At 40.8% G+C, this 25375-nt stretch overlaps 1 protein-coding gene across 1 annotated transcript; it reads left to right on the plus strand.

Annotated features, from left to right (window-relative positions):
* Nucleotides 1-3981: 3981 nt before the first annotated feature.
* Nucleotides 3982-23819, plus strand: LOC102397198 (ATPase PAAT). Its single transcript, XM_006080400.4, has 6 exons — nucleotides 3982-4313; nucleotides 5007-5210; nucleotides 6020-6092; nucleotides 9057-9263; nucleotides 17322-17776; nucleotides 22092-23819. Exons 1-6 carry the CDS (start codon nucleotides 4150-4152, stop codon nucleotides 22324-22326), a joined length of 1338 nt encoding a protein of 445 aa, XP_006080462.2. The 5' UTR covers nucleotides 3982-4149; the 3' UTR covers nucleotides 22327-23819.
* Nucleotides 23820-25375: the final 1556 nt, after the last annotated feature.

Raw genomic sequence — 25375 nt, forward strand, 5'->3', positions numbered from 1 at the left:
CTGAGCCTTGGCCAGATGGCTCGCTAGTCTCTCCTTCTCTATCTGCTGAAATACTAATCCTGCAAAGCTTCACTAAAACACCATCTCCTCTGTAAAATCTTCACTGATTCCCATCCGGCCTGCCTCCCATGTTCAGAACAGATCAGATCAGATCAGTCACTCAGTCGTGTCCGACTCTTTGCAACCCCATGAATCGCAGCACACCAGGCCTCCCTGTCCATCACCAACTCCTGGAGTTCACTCAGACTCATGTCCATCAAGTCAGTGATGCCATCCAGCCATCTCATCCTCTGTTGTCCCCTTCTCCTCCTGCCCCCAATCCCTCCCAGCATCAGAGTCTTTTCCAATGAGTCAACTCTTCGCATGAGGTGGCCAAAGTACTGGAGTTTCAGCTTTAGCATCATTCCTTCCAAAGAAATCCCAGGGCTGATCTCCTTCAGAATGGACGGGTTGGATCTCCTTGCAGTCCAAGGGACTCTCAAGAGTCTTCTCCAACACCACAGTTCAAAAGCATCAATTCTTTGGCGCTCAGCCTTCTTCACAGTCCAACTCTCACATCCATACATGACCACAGGAAAAACCATAGCTTTGACTAGATGAACCTTTGTTGGCAAAGTAATGTCTCTGCTTTTGAATATGCTATCTAGGTTGGTCATAACTTTTCTTCCAAGGAGTAAGCTTCTTTTAATTTCATGGCTGCAGTCACCATCTGTAGTGATTTTGGAGCCCAGAAAAAGTCTGACACTGTTTCCACTGTTTCCCCATCTATTTCCCATGAAGTGATGGGACCGGATGCCATGATCTTCATTTTCTGAATGTTGAGCTTTAAGCCAACTTTTTCACTCTCCACTTTCACTTTCATCAAGAGGCTTATTATTTCCTCTTCACTTTCTGCCATAAGGGTGGTGTCATCTGCATATCTGAGGTTATTGATATTTCTTCCAGCAATCTTGATTCCAGCTTGTGTTTCTTCCAGTCCAGCATTTCTCATGATGTACTCTGCATATAAGTTAAATAAACAGGGTGACAATATACAGCCTTGATGTACTCCTTTTCCTATTTGGAACCAGTCTGTTGTTCCATGTCCAGTTCTAACTATTGCTTCCTGACCTGCATACAAATTTCTCAGAGGCCTCCCATGTTAGTTGCTTTTCTCTGCCTCCATGACCTTTGCTTGTACATCTCTGAAAATTTGAATTTCATTTACCTTAAGGTTTTCCAGCTCCTGCTTTAACTCTAAACAAACATTTGTCTTAAAGGAACCTACTATGCTCACCCTCACTGAACCCAGTACTTTGAATTAAATTAACTGTGGGTTTCCTTTCCTCTCACTCAAAAATGTTTTATTTTTCCAAGTTTTTTTTTTTTTTTTCCTACTCCTTCCTGTTGAAGCAGCAATGATTCTGAGGTAAACAGTCTTGAATGAGCTAAGTCATGATTAAGGACACAGGCTATGTTGACTTTCCTTACAGAGCTGACCACTTCATCTCTTGGTTTCCTTCTATTCCTGTGGGTACTTGACTGCTGAGTTACCTGATAACTCTGTACATTGAAAGTGTTCTTTCCAAGGTATGAATCTGATTAGGAACAAACTCTGGATCCCCCAAGTATCAGAAAGAGTCTAGAACCCATCAGGTGTTAGCATGTGTCATGGACAATGACTCAAACATGAATTTTATCAATCGAGTAACAATTTACCCCACCGGAGCCTCTAAATTCAGACACAGAAATAAATTCAGACATAGAAATAAATTCAGACATACCCATTTACCCTATGAAAACTTCATGAAATTCAAAATGTCAGTGTCCATAAAGATTCTGAAACACAGTGACACTCATTTGTTGAGAACTTGTCTACTTTTGCTGTCAAGTTAAAACAGCAGCCTCAAGTAGTGTCAATAGAAAACAGCCTACAAAATTTAAAAAATTTATTCAGTTTGGTTCAGTTCAGTTGCTCAGTTGTGTCCCCATGGACTTTGTGACACCATAGACTGCAGCACGCCAGGCCTCCCTGTCCATCACCAACTCCCAGAACATACTCAAACTCATATCCATAAAGTCGGTGATGCCATCCAACCATCTCATTCTCTATTGCCCCCTTCTCCTCCTCCCTTCAATCTTTCCCAACATCAGGGTCTTTTCCAATGAGTCAGTTCTTCGCATCAGGTGGCCAAAGTACTGGAGTTTCAGATTCAGCGTCAGTCCTTCCAATGAACACCCAGGACTGATTTCCTTTAGGATGGACTGGCTGGATTTCCTTGCTGTCCAAGGGACTCTCAAGAGTCTTCTCCTACACCACAGTCCAAAAACATTTATTATCTGGCTCTTTACAGAAAGCTTGAGAATCTCTGATGGAACATCAGATGTATACTCTCATCAGACTGTTACATCTCCTTTAACTTCTGTCTCAAGTTTGAAAGTGGATAATATAAAAACTTTTAAAATAAAAAAATAAAAGGTACATCACAAGAAAAGGATACAAGTCAAAAATTTTTTTCATAGTTGCATATTTACTAAAAAATACATCAGAATAATGTAAATATGACTTACTAAAGCAAGTGAAGAAATAAAAATATACTTCAACCAAAATGCTAAAAACAAAACAAAAAACCTCCTCGCAAAAGAAATAAAAACCATAAAGATATTTGTTCCCAGCATTTCCAGGTTAAATTCCTTCACACAAATGAACTGTGGCAGGGGTGGCAAAAGAGAGCTCACCTGTAATTGGTGAAATGCCACAATATTATTCTCTAAGGCTTCATAACTTAAGTATCTAACAACTAAAGATGTACGAGATACTAGATTTTTCAGGATTATCTTCTTCCAAACTCTGTTACATGCTTCTTGTGTCAATGTAATTGCTTTCAATGTTTTGCTTCAACACTCTTGAGATATATTCTTTACAATTAGATTTGTGAAGTTTATTCTAAGACCATGCTGCTGCTGCTATTTAGACCCTAAGTCTCATCGGAGTCTATGTGACCACAGGGACTATAGTCTGTCAGGATTCTCTTCCATGGGATTCTCCAGGCCAGAATATAGGAATGGGTTGCCATTTCCTTCTCCAGGAGATCTTCCCGACCTGGAATGAACCTGAGTCTCTCGCTTGGCAGGTGGATTCTTTACCACTGAGTCACCTCTACGGTCCATTTTTTTCACAAGATGGGGCTGACAGAAAGGCATCATAGGTTTAGCTATCCCCCCGGCATCTGGAAAGTTCCATCCAATACCACTTTTCCGGACAAAAGCTTAAAGGCCCTTCAGGTCCAGCTCAGATTCTACAGCTCCACAACAGACCCAAGGCCGCCTTCCTAATTGCTCCTCCTGGGGCCTGCAGTGCAGACCAGTGGGGCAAGCCCCTTCCGGCCCTTGTCTTTCTCCACTTTCCATCCGGCCCGGTGGGGCCCGGTTCTGGGCCCGGGGGACACGAGAGGGGTTCGGATCGGTGACGTCCCAGGGCCCCAAACCTTCCCTAGAAATTCGCCCCGGCCCCACAGCTGCGGGGTACACTGTCCAAACCTCCTCTGCGAAAGCCGAACTGCGGGCACCCACCTGATACCCTCGGAGGAAAGTGCGTGTGGGAGCCGGGTGAGGAGTGACAAGGCGACTCCACGGCCCGCTCGCGCAGTCCCCAACCCCCTGCACCACAACCGCCATCAGCAAAAACCATCGGCGTCCACTCCAGAGACACCCAGGGTCGAGAATAGTTCCTTCAGATCTCGAGAGGAACGGACACCACACCGAACTCGCGATGGACTGTCCTCAATGGACCAACTCAACTCGGTCAGGCCAGCAAAAGGGGAGCAACACCACCGGCTTCAGTTCTAGGGGTAACGTCGAATAACGGCGGCGTTCCCGCGCGCTCTGCATCGCGCCTGCGCAAATCCCAGGGCTTAGAAGAGGCTGCCAGTGCGCATGCGCCTCCCTCCCGCTCTTTCCCCAGCGGCTTGGGAGCCCTGCCGCCTAAACCGGCCGGTACGCGCATGCGTGTTTACGGTAGCTGGTCTCTTCCCGACGCCGCAGGGAAGCCGCGGCTGTCAGGTTTGCCCCCGGCCGAGCCGGAAGTTGCCCTTAACCTTCCTTGGTCTGGCGAAAATTAAAGAGCTATAAAGAGAGCTTCCGGAGCCGGCCTGGTCCGTAGGTGGCCGAATGGAGACCGAGACCGTACACGGGCCACTGACCCGGCGCTCGACCCTGGCCTCTTCCTGGGATGCCGAGTGCGGAGCCTTAGCCCAGAGTCTCCGTCTCATCCGGGCTGGTCTCGGCGCCCGGGACGCCGACTGGGAGGAGCTGCTGGCGCCGCCCGCCTCGGGGTGCGCTGGGCCGGCGGGGACTGGGTTGTGCTCGGGGACACAGCAGGGCTCCAGGGGGAGCCGCGAGGGAAGACGGGGACCCTGAGGGGAGAGGGTCTGCGCCCGAAATGCGGGAGCCGAGCGGGTGACGGGGCTGTGCGGGCGGCGAGGGCGAAAGGGCCGGGCCCGGGTGGCGGGAGGACAGAGGGGCGTCCGCGGGAAAGCTGAGGGGACTCAGGTGTGAATGTTGGGGGCGGGGGGGCAGGTGAGCGGGAGACACACATCCCCCTTGAGTCCATCTCGTCGGCTCCTGAGGCCCCTTGTCGGGATCAGAACCGGCCTCTCTTATCCTGAAACAAAAACCTCCTATCTACCAAAATAGGCATTAAAAAATCCAAATGTCGAAAATCTTCATAAGCTTGATTTTGAAAATGGCACACATTTGTCATTTATTTCACTTAACTTTTCAGGCAGTAACAGGAAGTCGCATACAATGTAGATAGAAGTCAAGGGAAAATAGTGGAGACCCTCGTCTAAAGCATCATTTCGTCATGATTTCTTTATTGAGCATTTATTTGGTCAGTGTTTTGGAGTGCACTTGGACTCTAAATGCAGACCTAAGTGAATTGGATAATATGTCAACCCTGTGGCCCAGTAAGTGGATTAACGAGAATGTTCAGAGAACTATAGGTATATTCTTCATTTTCTTTTCAGCCAGGATCAGGTGATTTTGAAAAGGAACCTGAACAACCAAGATGAAAACCCCTGCTTCCTTTACCTGAGATGTGACCCTCATGGAGGTGAAGAAATCGTTTCTATTGGCATTTTAAGTTCAGCAAGAAATATGGAAGTGTACTTAGGAGAGGAGTACTATGGAACCAGTAGGGGCAAGAATGTTTGTAATGTTCTGGATAACAGGTTTGTGACTTAATGAATGTGGAAGTGTTCTTCTGAAGTAGTGTTTTATTTTCTTGAGCGTTTACAGTATTTGTTGATTCTCTGACATTGGTGCTAAACACTAGGAGAGAGAAGATAAAAACATACCAGCAGACGTAGAAGTTGAGGCCTTTAGGGATCTTAAAGGCAGTCTAGAGCAGCCTAGTTGTTTTTATAAATGTGGAAATGGAGAGCTAATGGAAGAGAGGGAAGTGGAAATAAATAAATAAAATATTATAGCTAGTTAGTGGAAGAGTTTTAGTAGAATGAAACTCTGGTAAGTGTTTCACATTTGTTTTACTTAACTTACAAGGCTCTGTTTTCCAAAAATGAATTTGTCTTATCAGTGTAGAACTTTGAACATTTTCCTGTAGGAAACCCTTTACAAATAGTGCATGAATTTAAGACTGCCATACCAGCATACTCAACCCATTATTATACTTTTTGATTTTTTCCCCCCAATTTCTTATGAAGATTCTGTCTTAATTGTTGCTTAATATGAATCAAAATGTGAACCATGCATGTTGTATATGATGGGTATATTCTTGAGCTTTATGGTGTGCCCTGTGCATTATTATACAGTGGGTATAATTTAATTTTTGCATGTAGCTAGTAAGTGGCAGATACTGTTTTTATATCCAGTGCAACTCCACAGGAAATTCAAACTGTTTATGTCTCACCAGGAAAACTGAATTTCAGGATTTAAATATTGTCCTGGAAACCTTTATTTTTAAATGTAACTATTATAAATGATAATGTATGAAACTTTTTATAATTTTTTTTATTTTTAGTGAACATGAAAAGATTACTTTCTACAAAAAATACCTAAAATTGGAGTCTCCCACACATGCTTGTAAAATAAAGGTAAGTCATTCCTAAAATTTAACTAATTTGAAAACTATAGTTGTTTTTCTACTATATATACACTTACTTTCTGTTGATTTGGTAAAATTATTAGTTCAACTTGGTCTCTAGTTCTAGTTCAGAAATACTTAGTAAACTGTAAAAAAAAAATTATTTTCTAAAAAATTATGCATTTTTCTTTTAAAATTTGAACATTTATTACATTGCTATGTCATGACATGTACTGTTGATAATACAGTGGTATTTTACTTTTAAGCCTTCAAAAACTGTGATTAAAAAAAGAAAATTTTTAACTAAGTTATAGTTTATTTACTTGAATATGTAAGTTTAAAAGATTTGTTATCTTTTTATGAAACTTAGGCATCAAAAAAAAGCACATGCAGTTTTGGCCCCCAAATATTTAGAAAGATAAAATATAATTAGAGAACTTTCAGACAAGGGTAACACAAAGTTGAAGAGAATTTGACTGTTGTCTTCAGCATGAACAATATTGTTAAAGTGAAGTTGACTGATGTCATCAGGTGTAGGGAAAGGGTATAGAGCTGGAAACCAAAAGCCCTGGCTATTAAGTAGGCTCTTTTGCTGACTAGCAGAGTAATCTTGAGCCAGTTTCTTCATTTTTGTTTGGACCTACTTTCGGTAATATTAGGGAACTGAAGAAAATAAATTATTGAATTGATTATTTTTATCTCTAAAATTCTGTGCTGATTATTCAGTTCAGTTCAGTTGCTCAGTCGTGTCCGACTCTTTGCGACCCCATGAATTGCAGCACGCCAGGCCTCCCTGTCCATCACCAACTCCCGGAGTTCACTCAGACTCAAGTCCATCGAGTCAGTGATGCCATCCAGCCATCTCATCTTCTGTCATCCCCTTTTCCTCCTGCCCCCAATCCTTTCCAGCATCAGAGTCTTTTCCAATGATTCAACTCTTCGCATGAAGTGGCCAAAGTACTGGAGTTTCAGTATCATTCCTTCCAAAGAACACCCAGGACTGAGCTCCTTTAGAATGGACTGGTTGGATCTCCTTGCAGTCCAAGGGACTCTCAAGAGTCTTCTCCAACACCACAGTTCAAAAGCATCAATTCTTCGGCGCTCAGCTTTCTTCACAGTCCAACTCTCACATCCATACATGACCACAGGAAAAACCATAGCCTTGACTAGATGGACCTTTGTTGGCAAAGTAATGTCTCTGCTTTTGAATATGCTATCTAGGTTGGTCATAACTTTCCTTCCAAGGAGTAAGCATCTTTTAATTTCATGGCTACAATCACCATCTGCAGTGATTTTGCAGCCCCCCAAAATAAAGTCTGACACTGTTTCCACTGTTTCCCCCTCTATTTCCCATGAAGTGATTATTATTACTTATTATCCCATGAAGTACTGATTATTACAGAAGAGCAAAGATGTTGTTTAGGTGTATATACTAATAGCTTCTAAAATTGTTTAAGGTGATTCATTCATCCACACATATTGGAATGCCTATTAATGACAGCTATGGTACTTGACATTTAGGAATTAGCAGTTATGAAATAAATTGGAATGAAGCCATCACATTGCTAATATTATAGTGGACAAGACAGATAATAGGTTGATTCAGTGTGGAAAATAGGCACTACATTCACTCTTGAGAAAGGTTTGGGGATTAAAAAGCAGAACAGAAATAACATGGAAGTTGAAATGTGGGTGTATACATTTCATAAGGTATTTAATCACTTGCTGATGACTCACATCTTTGGTGCAACACTTTTTAGATCATGGACCTGTATTCACCTGTGTCTTTGTGTGATGTATGGGTTTGTTGTCTCTGAGGGTGAAAGGGATTTGTAACTGTGCTGTGGAAGTACCACGGAGTGCAGAGAGTTTCATTTAGGAAAATCTTTGGGTTTGTATGAAGGCCTCTTCTGGGCCAGTAGTACCTTTAATAGTATACAAAAGTTAAATGATAGTTACTGATGCGTATCTTTGAGCACTCACTCAGTTATATATATTGGACATTTTAACACACAATCCTTATAACAACCATGTGAACTGATTTTACCCCTGACTCAAGTTTGGCATCTGCCCAGGGTCACCCAGACACAGCCCTCACTGAGTTCAGGTCTGTCTGATTCTAAATCCTGTTTGCATTCCACTTTGAACTTCCCTGGTGGCTTAGACAGTAAAGCATCTGCCTACAGTGCAGGAGACCCGGGTTCAATCCCTGGGTCAGGAAGATCTCCTGGAGAAGGAAATAGCAACCCACTCCAGTATTCTTGCCTGGAAAATCCCATGGATGGAGAATCCTGGTAGGCTACGGTCCATGGGGTCGCAAAGAGTGGACATGATTGAGCAACTTTAATTTACTTTGCAGTCCTACAGCACACAGGAAACATCTTGATTTAGAAGCATGAACAAAATGAGGCAGCATAAAGCACTGGAAAAGCTCCTGGGAGAGAAGTCAGAAGAACTAGGCTCAAAGATTGACCCTTATTTACTCTCTTGACAAATTAGAAAATCATTGTGAACTCATCTTTTCTATGTGCAAACTATTGAGCTCTCTTAAATCATCTGGACATTCTGTTAGAATTCCTTTAGAATTTATTCTAAATTCTAAAATACTGAACTGTATTAACTATCAGCCAACACTTTGCATGGGCTTCTAGTGAGTCTTATTTAATATCACATAATATTATGACAAATTTCAGTATGTTAAGGACTCAGATTGGAATAGTTTATCTTTAATTCTTTAAACTATTAAGTAAAACATTATTTACACTTAATTTTTTAGTTACAAAAGGACTTTTTAAAGTTGATGTTGTTCTTTATAGCTTTTTTCTATGACTAGAGAAACTTTAAAATGTACTTGAGGTTAATTTTTAGACTTTTGAATGCTTCAGTGATATTTCAGTATTGACAAGAAATGACCTTAAATAATGGTTGTTTTTATTACCATTGTTAATTTTCCTGGTCTTTTGTGTTATAATAGCTGCTCTCCTTTGGTGAAAAGAACTGTGTGTTCATCAGTAAAGTTGTGGTACACGTAAGGCAAGTCTCGGCACATTCTTCAGCAGGCTCTCCCACTCTAGGATCAAGGATAGACCTGGAGAGGGTCCAAACCATAATGGAGTCCATGGGATCAAAGTTATCACCTGGAGCTCAGCAGTTGATGAATATGGTGAGATTCCAGCAGCAGGTGAGTAGGAATGGATTTCTTTCCAGAAACCATTATAATTCTTTAAATGATAGCACTTTATTACAACATGTGGTGACATAAATTTTTTCCTTTTAGCTTTTATTATTATTGATTTCCCTGTTATCTTTACTGACTTATGTAAAAATTGCAGCTTGCAAAAAAAAATGGTTTTTCAGACTTCACAATTTTCTGTGAATTCTCTAGCTCATTCATTCAGCAAGCATTTACTTAGCCCCTTTTTCATAAATAATGCACTGTTTCGATTACTTAAAAAAGTTCTAAGGTGAATTAGTCTACAGCCTGTCTTTAAGGATTTCTATAGACTTAATAGGGAACTCAGGGCATGTAAGTGGGGAATGTTGAGAAAGACTGATGGCTGCTGCTGCTAAGTCACTTCAATTGTGTCTGACTCTGTGTGACCCCATAGACAGCAGCCCACCAGGCTCCCCCGTTCTTGGGATGCTCCAGGTAAGAACACTGGAATGGGGTGCCATTGCCTTCTCTGTGAGAAAGACTAGGAAAGGGTTATTAAAGAAAGTGGCATTTTATCTGGGCCTTTAAAGAGAAAGGGTGGGATTAAGCAAGTGAATTTGGAGAGATGCAACTTAAGAGATAGAGAATAGTTCAGATTAAATCTTTAGTGCTGAAAGGAGTAGGATGTAGCTAGGAATGGAATAGAAGTTCGTTTCTCTGGAGTGAAGATGTGATAGGAGAAGCTTCAGGTGGACTGGGGCTGGATCATAGAGGATTTTGAATGCTGTTATAAAGTTTGTGGGTGTCTTTTAGCTTTGCATGACAAAATGTGGTCCACTGGAGAAGAGAATGGCAAACCACTTCAGTATTCTTGCCTTGAGAAACCCATGAATAGTATGGAAAGGCAAAAAGATAGGATACTGAAAGATGAACATATACTACTGGATATCAGTGGAGAAATAACTCCAGAAAGAATGAAGAAACAGAGCCAAAGCAAAAACTATGCCCACTTGTGGATGTGACTGGTGATAGAAGCAGGGTCTGATTCTGTAAAGAGCAATATTGCATAGGAACCTGGAATGTTAGGTCCATGAATCAAGGCAAATTAGAAGTGGTCAAACAGGAGATGGCAAGAGTGAACGTCGACATTTTAGAAATTAGAGAACTAAGATGGACTCGAATGGGTAAATTTAACTCAGATGACCATTATATCTACTATGGTGGGCAAGAATCCCTTAGAAGAAATGGAGTAGCCATCATGGTCAACAAGAGAGTCCAAAAGGCACTACTTGGATGTAATCTCAGAAACAAAAGAATGATCTTTGTTCATTTCCAAGGCAAATCATTCAATATCACAGTAATCCAAGTTTATGCCCCGAACAGTAACGCTGAAGAAGCTGAATGGTTCTATGAAGACCTACAAGTCCTTTGGAACTATCACCCAAAAAAGATGTCCTTTTCCTTACAGGGGACTGGAATGCAAAAGTAGGAAGTTAAGAAACACCTGGAGTAACAGGCACATTTGGCCTTGGAGTACAGGATGAAACAGGGCAAAGGCTAATTAAGTTTTGCCAAGAGAAGGCACTGGTCATAGCAAACACCCTCTTCCAACAGCACAAGAGAAGGCTGTACACATGGATATCACCAGATGGCCAACACTGAAATCAGATTGATTATATTCTTTGCAGCCAAAGATGGAGAAGCTCTATATAGTCAGCAAAAACAAGAGCGGGAGCTGACTGTGGCTCAGATCATGAGCTCCTTATTGCCAAATTCAGACTTAAATTGAAGAAAGTGGGGAAAACCACTAACCATTCAGGTATGACCTAAATCACATCCCTTATGATTATACAGTGGAAGTGAGAAATAGATTTAAGGGACTAGATCTGATAGTCAGAGTGCCTGATAAACTATGGACAGAGGTTTGTGACATTGTACAGGAGACAGGGAGCAAGACCATCCCCAAGAAAAAAAATGCAAAAAAGCAAAATGGCTGTCCGAGGAGGCCTTACAAATAACTGTGAAAAGAAGAGAAGTGAAAAGCAAAGGAGAAAAGGAAAGATATACCCATTTGAATGCAGAGTTCCAACGAATAGCAAGGAGAGATAAGAAAGCCTTCTTCAGTGATCAGTGCAAAGAAATAGAAGAAAACAATAGAATGGGAAAGGCTAGAGATTTCTTCAAGAAAATTAGAGATACCAAGGGAATATTTCATGCAAAGATGGGCTCAATAAAGGACAGAAATGGTGTGGACCTAACAGAAGCAGAAGATATTAAGAAGGGGTAGCTAGAATACACCAAAGAACTGTACAAAAAAGATCTTCATGACTCAGATAATCACGATGGTGTGATCACTCACCTAGAGCCAGACATCCTAGAATATGAAGTCAGGTGGGCCTTAGGAAGCATTGCTATGAACAAAGCTAGTGGGGGTGATGTACTTCCAGCTGAGCTATTTCAAATCCTAAAAGATGATCCTGTGAAAGTGCTGCACTCAATATGCCAACAAATTTGAAAAACTCAGCAGTGCCCACAGGACTGGAAAAGGTCAGTTTTCATTCCAGTCCCAAAGAAAGGCAATGCCAAAGAATGCTCAAAGTACTGCACAATTGTACTCGTCTCACACGCTAGTAAAGTAATGCTCAAAATTCTCCAAGCCAGGCTTCAGCAATACATGAACCGTGAACTTCTTGATGTTCAAGCTGGTTTTAGAAAAGGCAGAGGAACCAGAGACCAAATTGCCAACATCTGCTGGATCATGGAAAAAGCAAGAGAGTTCCAGAAAAACATCTATTTCTGCTTTATTGACTATGCCAAAGCTTTTGACTGTGTGGATCACAACAAACTGGAAAATTCTGAAAGAACTGGGAATACCAGACCACCTGACCTGCCTCTTGAGAAATTTGTATACAGGTCAGGAAGCAACAGTTAGAACTGGACATGGAACAACAGACTGGTTCCAAATAGGAAAAGGAGTACATCCAAGCTGTATATTGTCTCCCTGCTTATTTAACTTATATGCAGAGTACATCATGAGAAACGCTGGGCTGGAAGAAGCACAAGCTGGAATCAAGATTGCCGGGAGAAATATCAATAACCTCAGATATGCAGATGACACCACTCTTATGGCAGAAAGTGAAGAAGAACTAAAGAGCCTATATGAAAGTGAAAGTGGAGAGTGAAAAGTTGGCTTAAAAGCTCAACATTCAGAAAACTAAGATCATGGCATCCGGTCCCATCACTTCATGGGAAATAGATGGGGAAACAATGGAAACAGTGTCAGACTTTATTTTTCAGGGCTCCAAAATCACTGCAGATGGTGACTGTAGCCATGAAATTAAAAGACGCTTACTCCTAAGTTATGACCAGCTTAGCATATTAAGAAGCAGAGACATTACTTTGCCAACAAAGGTCCGTCTGGTCAAGGCTATGGTTTTTCCAGTAGTCATGTATGGATGTGAGAGTTGGACTATAAAGAAACCTGAGCACCGAAGAATTGATGCTTTTAAACTGTGGTGTTGGAGAAGACTCTTGAGAGTCCCTTGCACTGCAAGGAGATCCACCAGTCCATCCTAAAGGAGATCAGTCCTGAGTGTCCATTGAAAGGACTGAGGTGAAGCTGAAACTCCAATAGTTGGCCACCTGATACGAAGAGCTGACTCGTTTGAAAGATTGAAGGCAGGAGGAGAAGGGGACAGCAGAGGAGGAGATGGTTGGATGGCATCACCAACTCAATGGACATGAGTTTGGGTGAACTCCGGGAATTGGTGATGTCCAGGGAGGCCTGGCATGCTTGCTCCATGGGGTCACAAAGAGTCGGACATGACTGAGTGACTGAACTGAACTGATTACGTGTAAAGATGGGTCAGCAGGAAGTGAGGCTGCAAGATGGAAAACATCTGTTATTTCTCATCCAGATGAAGGTTAAAGAGGGCCTAAACTTGAAGGAGGAACCTGGTGCTGGGCTGTGAGATGCTACAACAGTGGTACTGGTGAGATTTGACCATAACTTAGTATGAGTTTTGTGGGAGAAAAACAATCCAGTGAGAAACTAAAGTTTTGAAGATGCTGATACTAGTAATACACATGGAACACAACAGAGGGAGTGACTTGGGGAAAAGGAGTTTAATTTGGAAGTACTGAATTTTAGGTGTGAAACTTTAAAACAAGAAATACAAATTAAAAAATCAGATAACTTCTGTGAGATTTGCCAATATTAATTTAATAGGAGTATCATTGGAGGGACTTCCCTGGTGGATCAGATGGTAAAGCGTCTGCCTACAATACGGGAGACCGGGTTCAATCCCTGGGTCGGGGAGATCCCTTGGAGAAGGAAATGGCAACCCACTCCAGTATTCTTGCCTGGAAAATCCCATGGATAGAAGAGCCTGGTAGGCTACAGTCCATGGGGTCGCAAAGAGTCGGACACGACTGAGCGACTTTCTTTCTTTCTTTCTTTCACTGGAGGGACGGGCAGACTTAGGAGAACAGGAGAGCTGGTGATGATCTTGGAAACCTCAGAATGGAGAGTTTCCAAAAGAACAGAGTCCGTCCTCTTTGTTCTCTGGTACAGTGATCTCACCTGCATAGCTCAGGAGGTTCCTAACAGATGCTCCTGCTCCAGTGCTCCCTCTCCACAGAGCAACCAGGATGATCTCAGAGGGTCCATCAGACTCGACTTCCCCTGTGTAATGTCCCCGAACTGCTTCCCCTCACCCCAGAGTTAATCCAGATTCCTCACCCTCTCATCTCAGATCTGGGCCGTCGTTCCCTCCTCAACACCATCTCCTGTCACATCTCCTCAGATGCTCGTCTCTAGACATTCTGAGGTGTGTGTTCCCCAGATATCCACCTGTGCTCCCACCTCAGGACCTCTGCACTCTTAACTGTTCTTTTTGGCCAGAATCCCCTCTTCTCGACCTTAGCAAGTCTGCCCTTTTCTTGTTCTTTCAGCCTCATCTTAAATGTTCCATCTTGAGCGAGACCGTCCCTAACCACCCTATTTAAAATAATTAGCCTCTTCCTCCAAATCTCTATCATATTTTCATCAGAGCTTTCTTGACTATTTTTGTTTTCATGTATTGTTCTGTTTATCTCACTAATATATAAACTCCATGCAAATAGGACCTGGCTGTCTTGTTTATGGCTCCAGGTAAGTACATAATATATATACCCTTTAGATTATCAACAAGTACTCCTCAGAGATCTTCAGGGAGTCAATTTGAATAATGATAAGGTGAAACTGTTTAGTTACTCAGTTGTGTCCACCTCTTTGCGATCTCGAGGACTATAGCCCGCCAGGCTCCTCTCTCTATGGGATTCTCCAGGCAGGAATGCTGAAGTCAGTTTCCATTTCCTCCTCCAGGGGATCTTTCCCACCTAGGGATAGAACACAAGTCTCCCACATTGCAGGCAGATTCTTTACTATCTGAGCCACCAGGTTGGGTGATAAGATGTAAAGTGTCACACGAGCTCTGTAACTGTCTGTTGAGTATAAAGTAAGAATGTTTCATAATCAGAACCCCTCCTCCTGTGGAAGGGGTGTGATGACACATACTCTTTAGAACCTTCACGTGTTCATCGGGGCAGGGCTTGTCCAGAAGGGGAAAGGAAGGATCTGGGAGCAGCTTACCGGCCTCTCCCTGTTTTGCCTGTGCCTTGTGAAAAATTTTATTAAAGTGATTTCTTATTTTCTTGTTTTGAAGTTCAGATGTGCTGATTGTTTTTGCTTCAGCAGTTTAGAATAATTGAGTGGGAATTCTGTCTCTAAATTCCTGGTATATGATTGTCATTTAAAGTTATCTGAGTGAAATCTGTGAGAAAATATATTTTCTCAAAGAAAACATATTCAGTTATTCAAGATTTTTATTGTTTACCTTTTACATCTTTAAAAAAATAAGATATTTTTTCTTGCTTTTTCAAAGTGATACTTATACACGCACATTCTTTATAATTAAAAAAATTAAAGATGATCTTCAGAAATCCTACATAAAAATTTTTTCAGAAATCTTGGAGTATATGTATACATATATGAAATTAAATATACATGTACAAGTATATGGACACAATTCTACATAAATGCTTTCATGATTTTTAGCCTGCTGTATGTTTTTTCACACATGTTAATAGCATATGACATGTGCCCTAAACAATCAGTTCATATGAATCATTTTATACATATTTTTCTGCCTACTTTAAAAAAGGTTTGATGTCCCTTGCAAGGCAGCATATGACAGCTCAAGAAAATTAAGAATTGAGTAAAGGCAAGCAAAAGAAATAGAATAATAGCCACTAGCATCTAAAGTTAGTTCATTTACTGCACTGTTGTATAGACTAACCTGTGACTTCCTCAACATTTAATACAAAGTAAAAAGTCATCTTAAGAGCTTTTCTCTAGAAGAATATGACTAATTTTTATGATCAGTGAATTTCTTGAAATAATATTATATCAGAAAAGAAAAATTCATATAGCAGATGCCTTAATTGCATTTAGATTTTTCTAATTAAAATTTCTGGCAAATTGTCATTTACAGTTTTGACATTGGGTCCACTGTTTATGTAATTGCAATTTTGTAAAATTTTCAATTTTCTATCATAAAGTTTTCTTGTAGTATCAAAATTATGCTACCATCAAAAAGAATCAAATTTTGCCTTTATGATTGAGTAAAGCTTCTTTTTACCAAAGGAGAGTGGTCTAATTTTTAAATTTTATAAGTATAATTGTATATAATCATTCTTTAGAAATAATTTAATATTTACTTAAAACTTGCATTCAATAGAAGAAGATAAGATTTTGTTATAAAGGGAGTTTCTCCACTGGGCAGTTCAGTAGAAGTTCCTTGGGGCCCTATTGCTCCCACATACCAACTTCCCTGGCTCTCATTATTCGTATGTCCTGTTGTATTTTCCCTAAAGTATCACCGTCTCCATCCACAGGATTTCTTTCTTTCTTTGTTGTCTATCTCTCCCTGCTGCCTAGATTGTACTGTCCACATATCAGTGATTTTCTTTTTTTATTCACTGGCTTATTTCCAGGACCTGAAACAGTACCTAACACAGCATAGATTTCTGGAAAATATTTGTTGAATGAGTAAGTTTGAGGCGTACTTAATCCAAGAATCATTTTTCAAATATCCAGAAAATATATGGACTGAGTGTCTTCACCTAATCTTGAATAATACTTTTCTTAGTCCCTCATACAAGGTATTGAACAATAATATCACTGTGAGATGATATTCCCTGATAAGTATCTCTAGTAGAGATCTGGGTTTAGAATTTAGGATGGCACCATAAAATGCAACAGTTAGCTAGGCTAGAGGTAGTTTTGCTTTTCTCTTGTGGAAAAATTGAAGAACATAGCAAGACTAGCCTCCCTGGAGGAGACCGTGTAACCTCCTATCAGATGTGAGCCAGTCTTCTCAGGAACGAATATAGCCTAGCTGGTTGAGTTGAGGCCACAAAACATAATCATTACCCTATAAATTATTACAGCAGACATGGCCAAAAGGTAGCTAGCTCATTTTAATCATTGAAAATGTCACAAAAATATGCAGACTTTAAGTATATAGGTAGAACATCAAACTTTAAGCAAGTAACTATCTAGTCTATCTTCCAGTGAAAACAAATTGCATATCCTTAGGGTGGCCTACATTTGTGACAGTGGGCAGATGATTTTTAATTCTAGGAAAATTATCAATTATTGTGACTCATTAGAAAATACCATAGATTAAGGAGGGCTTTGTAGTGGAAACATTAAAATATGCCTGTGCAGTTTTACTAAGTATGCTTGTATTTATTTGAAGATTTTCCATAGCAGAACTACACTGAAAGGACTAGAAGTCCTGACTCTGGAGCTGGGTGTCCGGGCTCCAGTCCTAGTTCTGCCACCAGTGGCCGTGTTACCTTGGCCGGGTTAGCTTTAGCCTTTTCTCCTCAACTCAGCATTGGGACGGTGGCTGCAGCCTACTCCACCTGAACGTTCTGAGGCTCAGATGGAAGAAGGCACCTTGCCTGACTCGAGGTTACTCCAGAGTTAGCTGTCATTATCATTAATGTTCCTGCTCTTTCCCTGTCTGCCTTCCTTAGAATTGTGTTGCCATCGGAGAGCAGCTCCAGTCGATGCTGGGAAACACGGGACACAAGCACGTGATGGGGCTGCAGTCCTCGTCTACTCCGGGAGCCTTCGACAAGTCATCCTCCACACCTTTTCCTTTCAGAACTGGATTGACATCTGGAAACGTGACTGAAGACTCGGAGGCTAACACTGAGAAGAGTCTGCAGCCAGCTGGTGGAGGAAGTATGAGCAGCCTCCAAGAGTGTAAAATTGTGCCACAAAGCCATTCTATTCTTGAGAAGGATCTGAAGAATGCAGTATCTTCTTTCTTATCAAAGAAAGCAGGTGACAGCTCACACATACCTAACTCCGAGTTGCTGCCTTTTCTGCAGAATTTGTGTGGCCAGGTGAGCCATCTCCGGGTGGGACCCGGCACCAAGTGGCAGGACAGCATCACCAAGCCTGGCGGAGGCGCTGGGGGTGTCACGTAAGTGTTTAGACCCGTGTGGTCGAGATGGGGTGTGGGGGAGGGTGCGGAGGCAGGTGGAGGAGAAAGGTTTGTTTCAGTAGCTTCTGCCTGAAATTGTTTCCGGAGAGAACTGTGGGAGCTTTGACATTTCGCCATTGACACACGTAGAAGAAAGAAATATTCTGCAGAGTAGAATGCGTTGCTTTGAAAGAAGTGTGTAAATTGGAGGTGCCGAGCACTTCTCAGGCCTTTGGTGGGAGGAGTATAAGCAGCAGACAAGGGTCGGAGTAGAGAGTTACCCGCATGAAGGGAGAGGAGCCGTGGTAGCCACGATGTGCACGCTGTTTGCCTGACTGTATGAAGTGAGCCATTGCAGTGGGTTTTCCTTGTAGACCATGTGTGACCTGGGCTAATTTTGGAGTCATCCAAACAGTTTTCAGCTAATTATTTATAGTATACAGCCTCTTATCCTCTGGTTTCATAATTCCAATTTTTTCCAGTCCTGCTCTGATTAAGTGGCAGCTATTTAGTATGTTCCCCATCCTTTATATAAATGGAATGTGTCCAAATATTGCACTGGAATTCAGGACTCTAATCATAGTCCTGGCTTAACTATTTGAGTTAACTATTTCAATCTTTGGAATTATACTTTTATTACGTCTAAAATGAGGTAGTTCTGTTGGTTGAATTTTTTTTTAATGTTCTAATAGCATTCAGTTTGAGGAATTTAATAAGTTATTGAAACAAAAAAGTGGTTCTTACTTGAGAAGGACAAGGAAAGATAACAGTAGTCTTTACTTTAAATTACTTTAATATTAGGTTGGTGCAAACTTAATTGTGGCTTTTGGACCGTGAATTTTAAATCATTATAACTAAGCTCAAATACATCTTTATTAGTCAGAGTAGGAACCATTACAATCAACACATTTTTACCAACTAGAAATAAGTTTGTTTATTCCTGTAGTGTAAAAATCTGTGCCTCTGGATCCAACAAACTCTTGGAAAGCATTTTCTGCCTCTTGCTGGTTGTGGAAGCATTTTCCCTACAAAAAGCCATTGAGATGCTTGAAGTGGTAGTCGGTTGGCAAGAGGTCAAGTGAATATGGCAGATAGGCAAAACTTTGTAGCCCAGTTCGTTCAGCTTTTGAAGCATCGGTTATGTGATGTGCACTCAGGTGTTGTCAAGGAGGAGAATTGGGCCCTCTCTGGTGACCTGTACTGGCTGCAAGGGTTGCAGTTTTCAGTGCACCTCATCGATTTGCTGAGCAATCAGATGTAATGGTTTTGCTTGGATTCGGAAAGCTGTAGTGGATCAGATGGGCAGCAGACCACCAAGAATGACGATGACCTTTTTTTGGTGCAAGTTTGGCATTGGGAAGTGATTTGGTGCTTCTTCTCAATCCAGCCACTGAGCTGGTCATCACTGGTTGTCTTATAAAATCCACTTTTCATCACGTCACAATCCAATTGAGAAATGGTTTGTTATCATTACATATAATAAGAGAAGATGATACTTCAAAACCATTTTTTTTTGTTTTTGGTCAGCTCACAAGGCAAGCACTTATCCAGCTTTCTCACCTTTCCAATTTGCTTCAAATGTCAAATGATCATAGAATTGTTGACGTTGAGTTCTTAGGCAACTTTCGTGGGTAGTTGTATGAGGATCAGCTTCAGTGATTGGTCTCAGTTGGTCATTATCAACTTCTGTGGATGGCCACTGTGCTCTTCATCTTCAAGGCTCTTGTTTCCTTTGCAAAACTTCTTGAATCCCCACTGCACCATATATTCCTCAGGATTTCCTAGACCAGCTGTGTTGTTGATGTTGGGAGTTGTCTCTACTGCTTTATTTTCCATTTTGAAGTGGAATAAGAATGTATTCCATTATCAAACAGCAGGTTTCAACAGTGCAAAACTGCAATTACTTGTGCACCAACCTAATACTTTAAAAGTATTAAATTACTTTAATACTTTAGACTTCCTTACTTCCTAATTATCAGAGAATTTCTTTCATCATGAATAGGTTTCTGTCAAATATTTTTCCTATGGCCATTTATATGATCATGAATTTTCTTCTGTAGTCTGTTCTTATGGTGAATTACGTTAATTTCAAAACTTAAACCCACCTTGCATACCTAGAGTAAATCCCACTTAGTTGTGGGCTGTAATTTTTATACAATGTTGGATCTGATTTGCTAATATTTTGTTGAGTATTCTTGCATCTAATTTATTAGAGGTACTGGTCTGTAATTTTCTTGTCCTGTCTTTGGTTTTTCCTGTGAGGATAATACTGGCCTCATAATATGAGTTCCACATCTTAAAAGAGCTTGTGTACACCTGGCATTATCTCTTCTTAAGATGTTTGGTATTGATAGGAGTCCTCAGTGCAACTAGCTGGGCCTGGATATTTCTTTCTCAGAGACTGTTAAATTACAAATTCAGGTTTTAACAGTAAAGTTGTCAGTTCTCCCCATTGATATGAAGATTTAATGCAATACATACTAAAATTTCACAATATTTTGTAGACATAGGATTATTTAAAAAATTCTATGAAAAGCAAAAGAGGAAGAATAGCTAAGACAACCTTGAGAAAGAAGGATGAAGTGGGAGGAGTCCCTCTTCCAGTGTCGAGTCTTCTACAGCGAGAGTATCAAGACAGGGCAGTGATGGCGGAGGGGCAGACACAGGGGTCAGTGGAGCCAGTAGAGGGTTCAGAGATAGACCCACACAGGTGAGCTCAACTGAGTTTTGACAGAGGTGCAACAGCAGTTCAGTTGTTCTTTCTGACTCATGGTGCTGGAGCAGATGGATATCCAAAGAGCAAAAAGTGAACTATGACCCAAACCTCGTACCTTATACAAAACTTCACTCAAAATGGATCAGAGCCGTACGTGTAAAACATGAAGCTGTGGAAGTTTTCTAATAATCCGTAGGAGGCAGTCTTTGGGAACCTAGACGAGATTTCTTAGATATGACACGAAAAGCAGGATAATTGAAAATATATTGAACCACATGAAAATGCAAAATTTTGCTCTGTGAAAGACTCTGGGGGCTTCCCAGTGGCTGAGTGGTAAAAAATCCACCTGCCAGTGCAGGAGACAAGGGTTTGATCCCTAATCTGCTAAGATCCCACATGCCATGGGGCGACTGAGCCTGTGCACCACAACTACTGAGTCTGAGCTCTAGAGCTCGGGAGCCACAACTGCTGAAGCCCATGTGCCCTAGAAGCCACTGCACTGAGAATCCCGCATACCACAGCTAGAGAGGAGCTCCTGCTCGGCACAACTAGAGAGAAAAGCCCATGCAGCAACAAAGACCTAGCACAACCAAAATAAATAAAAAAGAATTAAAAAAAAAAAAAAAAAGACTCTGTGAAGTGGAATAAGATACGAATTCCAAACTGGGAAAAAATTTGCAAATCACAAGTCCAATAAATGACTTACATCTAAAATATAGAAAGGGCTCTTAAAACTCAAAATTAAAAAATTCAGCTAGCACATGGGCAAAAGACAGAGAGAGACATTTTACCAGAGAGGATATACAAAAGCAAATAAGCACATGAAAAGATGTGCTATTGGCCTCGAGGCTATTAAGGAAAGGCACATTAAAACCACATGATACCACTCCACAGTTATTCAAATGGCTGAAATAAAAAGTGTAAAATGGTGACAACACCAAATTCTGATGAGGTTGTGGAGAAACAGGATCTCTCATCCATTACTCATGGAGATGTAAAATGCTACAGCCACTCTAAAAAATACTCTGGCAGTTTCTAATAACTAAGCGTATTTAGGTACCATGTGCCTCAGCAGTCATGCTCCTGGGCATTCATTCCAGAGAAAAGAAAACATCTGTCCACATAAAAGCCTGTACACAGTTGTTCATAGAAGCTTCTAGTGATTTAGTAAGGTTGTGTGGATTAAAAAAAAAACAAAAAAAAAAACACAACTATTTCAGTTGTACCATTGCTTAGGGAAGTACTTAGAAGAAGACCTTAAAAAAATTCACAAGATGACTTTAGATTTGGAGCTCAAAATAGAAAAAGACCCTTTCTATCTAATGATCTATTCTTTGAGGGTAGAAGTTCCATCATCTTCATTTTTATACTCACTTCACTTTGTGCTTAAATGTTTAATGAATGAAAGAAATAAGAAGGCTTTGGGCATTCAGTGTTGTGGTCCCCTGCTGGGTATGTGTTGGAAATATGTTGCAAGGAGACAGAATATAGTTATGGAGACAAATTTCAAAGTTGTGGCCGCTTTATTGTACTGCAGTTTGGTTGTTTTTGTTAAATATTAAGGAAAATTGTTACATTAATATTTAAATTTACTTCTAGACTCGAAGAGCAATCCATTTGTTCCTACTTGGAAAAGATTCTTTCTAAAAATTTGGAACTGATGGAAAAGAAACTTACAGACTACATTGATCAGCGAATATATAAACTCCAGGAGCACATAGATAATAAGATTGCTTTGTTAATGGACTTGCTGCATCGTCCCAACTCCCCACCCTCTGGCATGCCTCTGAGACATTATGACTCTGGAGAAGGACTTTCAAATGGAGAAAGATAAGCACTCAACATGTACAAAGTACTACAGATATTTATTACATATTTATTATAAAACCAAACCGCCAAGAGTTAAAGCAACTATTTAATGTCATTTGAGGATCGCTGTTTACTTGCATAAAGTGACCTCAGTGTCTTTACTGTACTGTTACTGTAAACCTGGTACTGTACACTAAGATTTAATGTGGTAGGGCCATAAATTATTCTTGTTTCCCATATTTTTCACTTTTGTAAGAAATTCACATACACTTCTGGGTTGCTCAAATGTTCAGATTTTTTTAAGGATTTCTAAAGCATTTCATTACTTTGTACTATATATGTGTTTGATTGGAGTACTCTTGTAATTTTTACAAAGACCTTATGTTTAGGGGTATATAAAGTGCTTAGAATAGTAAGTGATATTTTTTCTTTTTCTAATTAATTATTCTTATAAAACTGGGTACCTAAGACTTGCAACCTTTAATTTCAAATCACCATGTTACCTTTTTTATTGTTTATTTCAGATAAAAACTTAAATGTGATGTTTGGCATGTGTAAAACTGGTTTACATTGGGGCTGTTAATTTTGTATTCTGTCACATTGTAGCTGTGGATGGAAAAGTAATAATTAGAACTGACCTATTCTTTGTTAGGCTTATTACTTTCAGATTCAGTGTTTGGTGTAAAATGAGAGAAGTCATCTTGTTTTATCTCAGTCAACCCAGGAAGCAGAAGAAACTCTCTGCTTTTCGGAACTGATACAGGCTCTTCTTTCCAGAGCCCATTTCTGTTTAATGTATGAAATGCTGAGATTCTGCATTGAAACATTAAGGCACATAAATCAAGGAGATTACAGTTCTCTCTGGCAGACTTAATTTTCAGAAACTATACCTATCATATCTGTGTTGTTAGGTGATATATTTGCCTCTAAAAAATAAATGAATTCACTCTGGAAATTAAATGTTTTCACCTAACATTTTAGGTGAAAAAGGATGGTTTACACTCATTTAGTATTTTGATGAATTTATTTCTTTGAAGTGAAAACTAATATAAAGTTTATTCATTTATAAATCACTCTGAAGTTAGGGACATGAGGTTGTTGTTCAGTCGCTAAGTTGTGTCTGACTCTTTGTGACCCCATGAACTGTAGCATGCCAGGCTTCCCTGTCCTTTACCATCTCCTGGAGTAGGATTGTACAATATATAACTTTTATCAGTCTTTTCCTAATTTATTAACAACCTATGCAGCCATTAGATGGCATTTCTTTTAGCGCATAAGAGAAATGCGTCTCACTTAAAGTTGAACCTCTCATTAATAGTTTACACAGCTTCTGATACTTGTGGTCTATTTTTTGATTTACAAATTGCTTAATATAACTAGAACACATATGCTGTGTTTTATAAAATAATTAAATACAATATTTATGATTATATATAATTCAGATGAGCTTTAATTCCTAATCTTCCATTTTTAAATTTTTTTCATGTTAATAAAGACCTAAATTGCATTTTAAATGTATTAGAGATTCATGTGTGTGTTCAGTCACTCGGTTGTGTCTGACTCTTTGTGGCCCCATGGACTGTAGCCTACTAGGTTCCTCAGCTCATGGAATTTTCCAGGCAAGAATACTGGAGTGGGGTGCCATTTCCTACTCCAGGGGGATCTTCGCAAACCAGGGATCATAGGTATTGATTTTCTTATATTTATAAATTTCTATACATGTGTATATGTAATTGCTTTGTTACAGTCATTATTGCCTAAGGAAATACTGCCTGGATTTGCTCAAACGGGAGGAGCAGACCCACAGTATGTACAAAATCTCTATTAAAGTCTTATTTTTTTCTCTTAACTTTTCTCCACTTGTAGGTGGCACAACTGGTAAGTCCAGTCTGGACAATGAGGGTTGGCAGATGCACCCATGTCAGGGTAGCCACGGCAGTTAGAGGTGGCGGCATGGGATGTGTGGGTGATCAAAAATGAGATCAGGAGACAGGTTATGTATTTTAATTTCCACACTGCCTCCCCTTTGAGGATTGTTTCATCTCCATCTTTCCTATGGTGACATATGAAGGTTTCCATACCTCTGTCATCACTGGATTTTCAGCCGTTTAGGGGAAGGACAGAGAGTGTACTTGCATGCTGCTGCCACGTGACTCGTCGTGAAGAGTCGAGAGGCTCACTGGAGGCGCTTCCTCACTCAGCCCCAGCGTAGCTTTCCAGGCGCACCAGCCACCACCACCATGTGACCCACTGTTCCAGCCTGTCCCTTCTTCCCAAGCCCCCTCGGGCTGTTGGCCCCAGTCCTGCTGCACAGTGACCCCCACCTCTCCCTGCCCTCATCACAGTCACACTACTGTCCAAAGCTCAGCTCAGGTGCTCTCTCCATTCCTCAGCAAGTGGCTGGACAAGTGAAACCTAAAGAGACAACACTTAAGGCTCTTCTTAGGGGGACGTAAGTGAAAAAGTTGGCTTAAAGCTCAACATTCAGAAAACTAAAATCATGGCATCCGGTCCCATCAGATCAGATTAGATCATATCAGTCGCTCAATCGTGTCCGACTCTTTGCAACCCCATGAATCACAGCATGCCAGGCCTCCCTGTCCATCACCAACTCCCGGAGTTCACTGAGACTCACGTCCATCGAGTCAGTGATGCCATCCAGCCATCTCATCCTCTGTCGTCCCCTTCTCCTCCTGCCCCCAATCCCTCCCAGCATCAGAGTCTTTTCCAATGAGTCAACTCTTCGCATGAGGTGGCCAAAGTACTGGAGTTTCAGCTTTCGCATCATTTCTTCCAAAGAAATCCCAGGGCTGATCTCCTTCAGAATGGACGGGTTGGATCTCCTTGCAGTCCAAGGGACTCTCAAGAGTCTTCTCCTACACCACAGTTCAAAAGCATCAATTCTTCGGCGCTCAGCCTTTTTCACAGTCCAACTCTCACATCCATACATGACCACAGGAAAAACCATAGCCTTGACTAGACAGACCTTTGTTGGCAAAGTAATGTCTCTGCTTTTGAATATGCTATCTAGGTTGGTCATAACTTTTCTTCCAAGGAGTACACGTCTTTTAATT

The sequence above is a fragment of the Bubalus bubalis genome, chromosome 23, assembly GCF_019923935.1.
Source record: "Bubalus bubalis isolate 160015118507 breed Murrah chromosome 23, NDDB_SH_1, whole genome shotgun sequence".
Classification (NCBI taxonomy): Eukaryota; Metazoa; Chordata; class Mammalia; order Artiodactyla; family Bovidae; genus Bubalus; species Bubalus bubalis.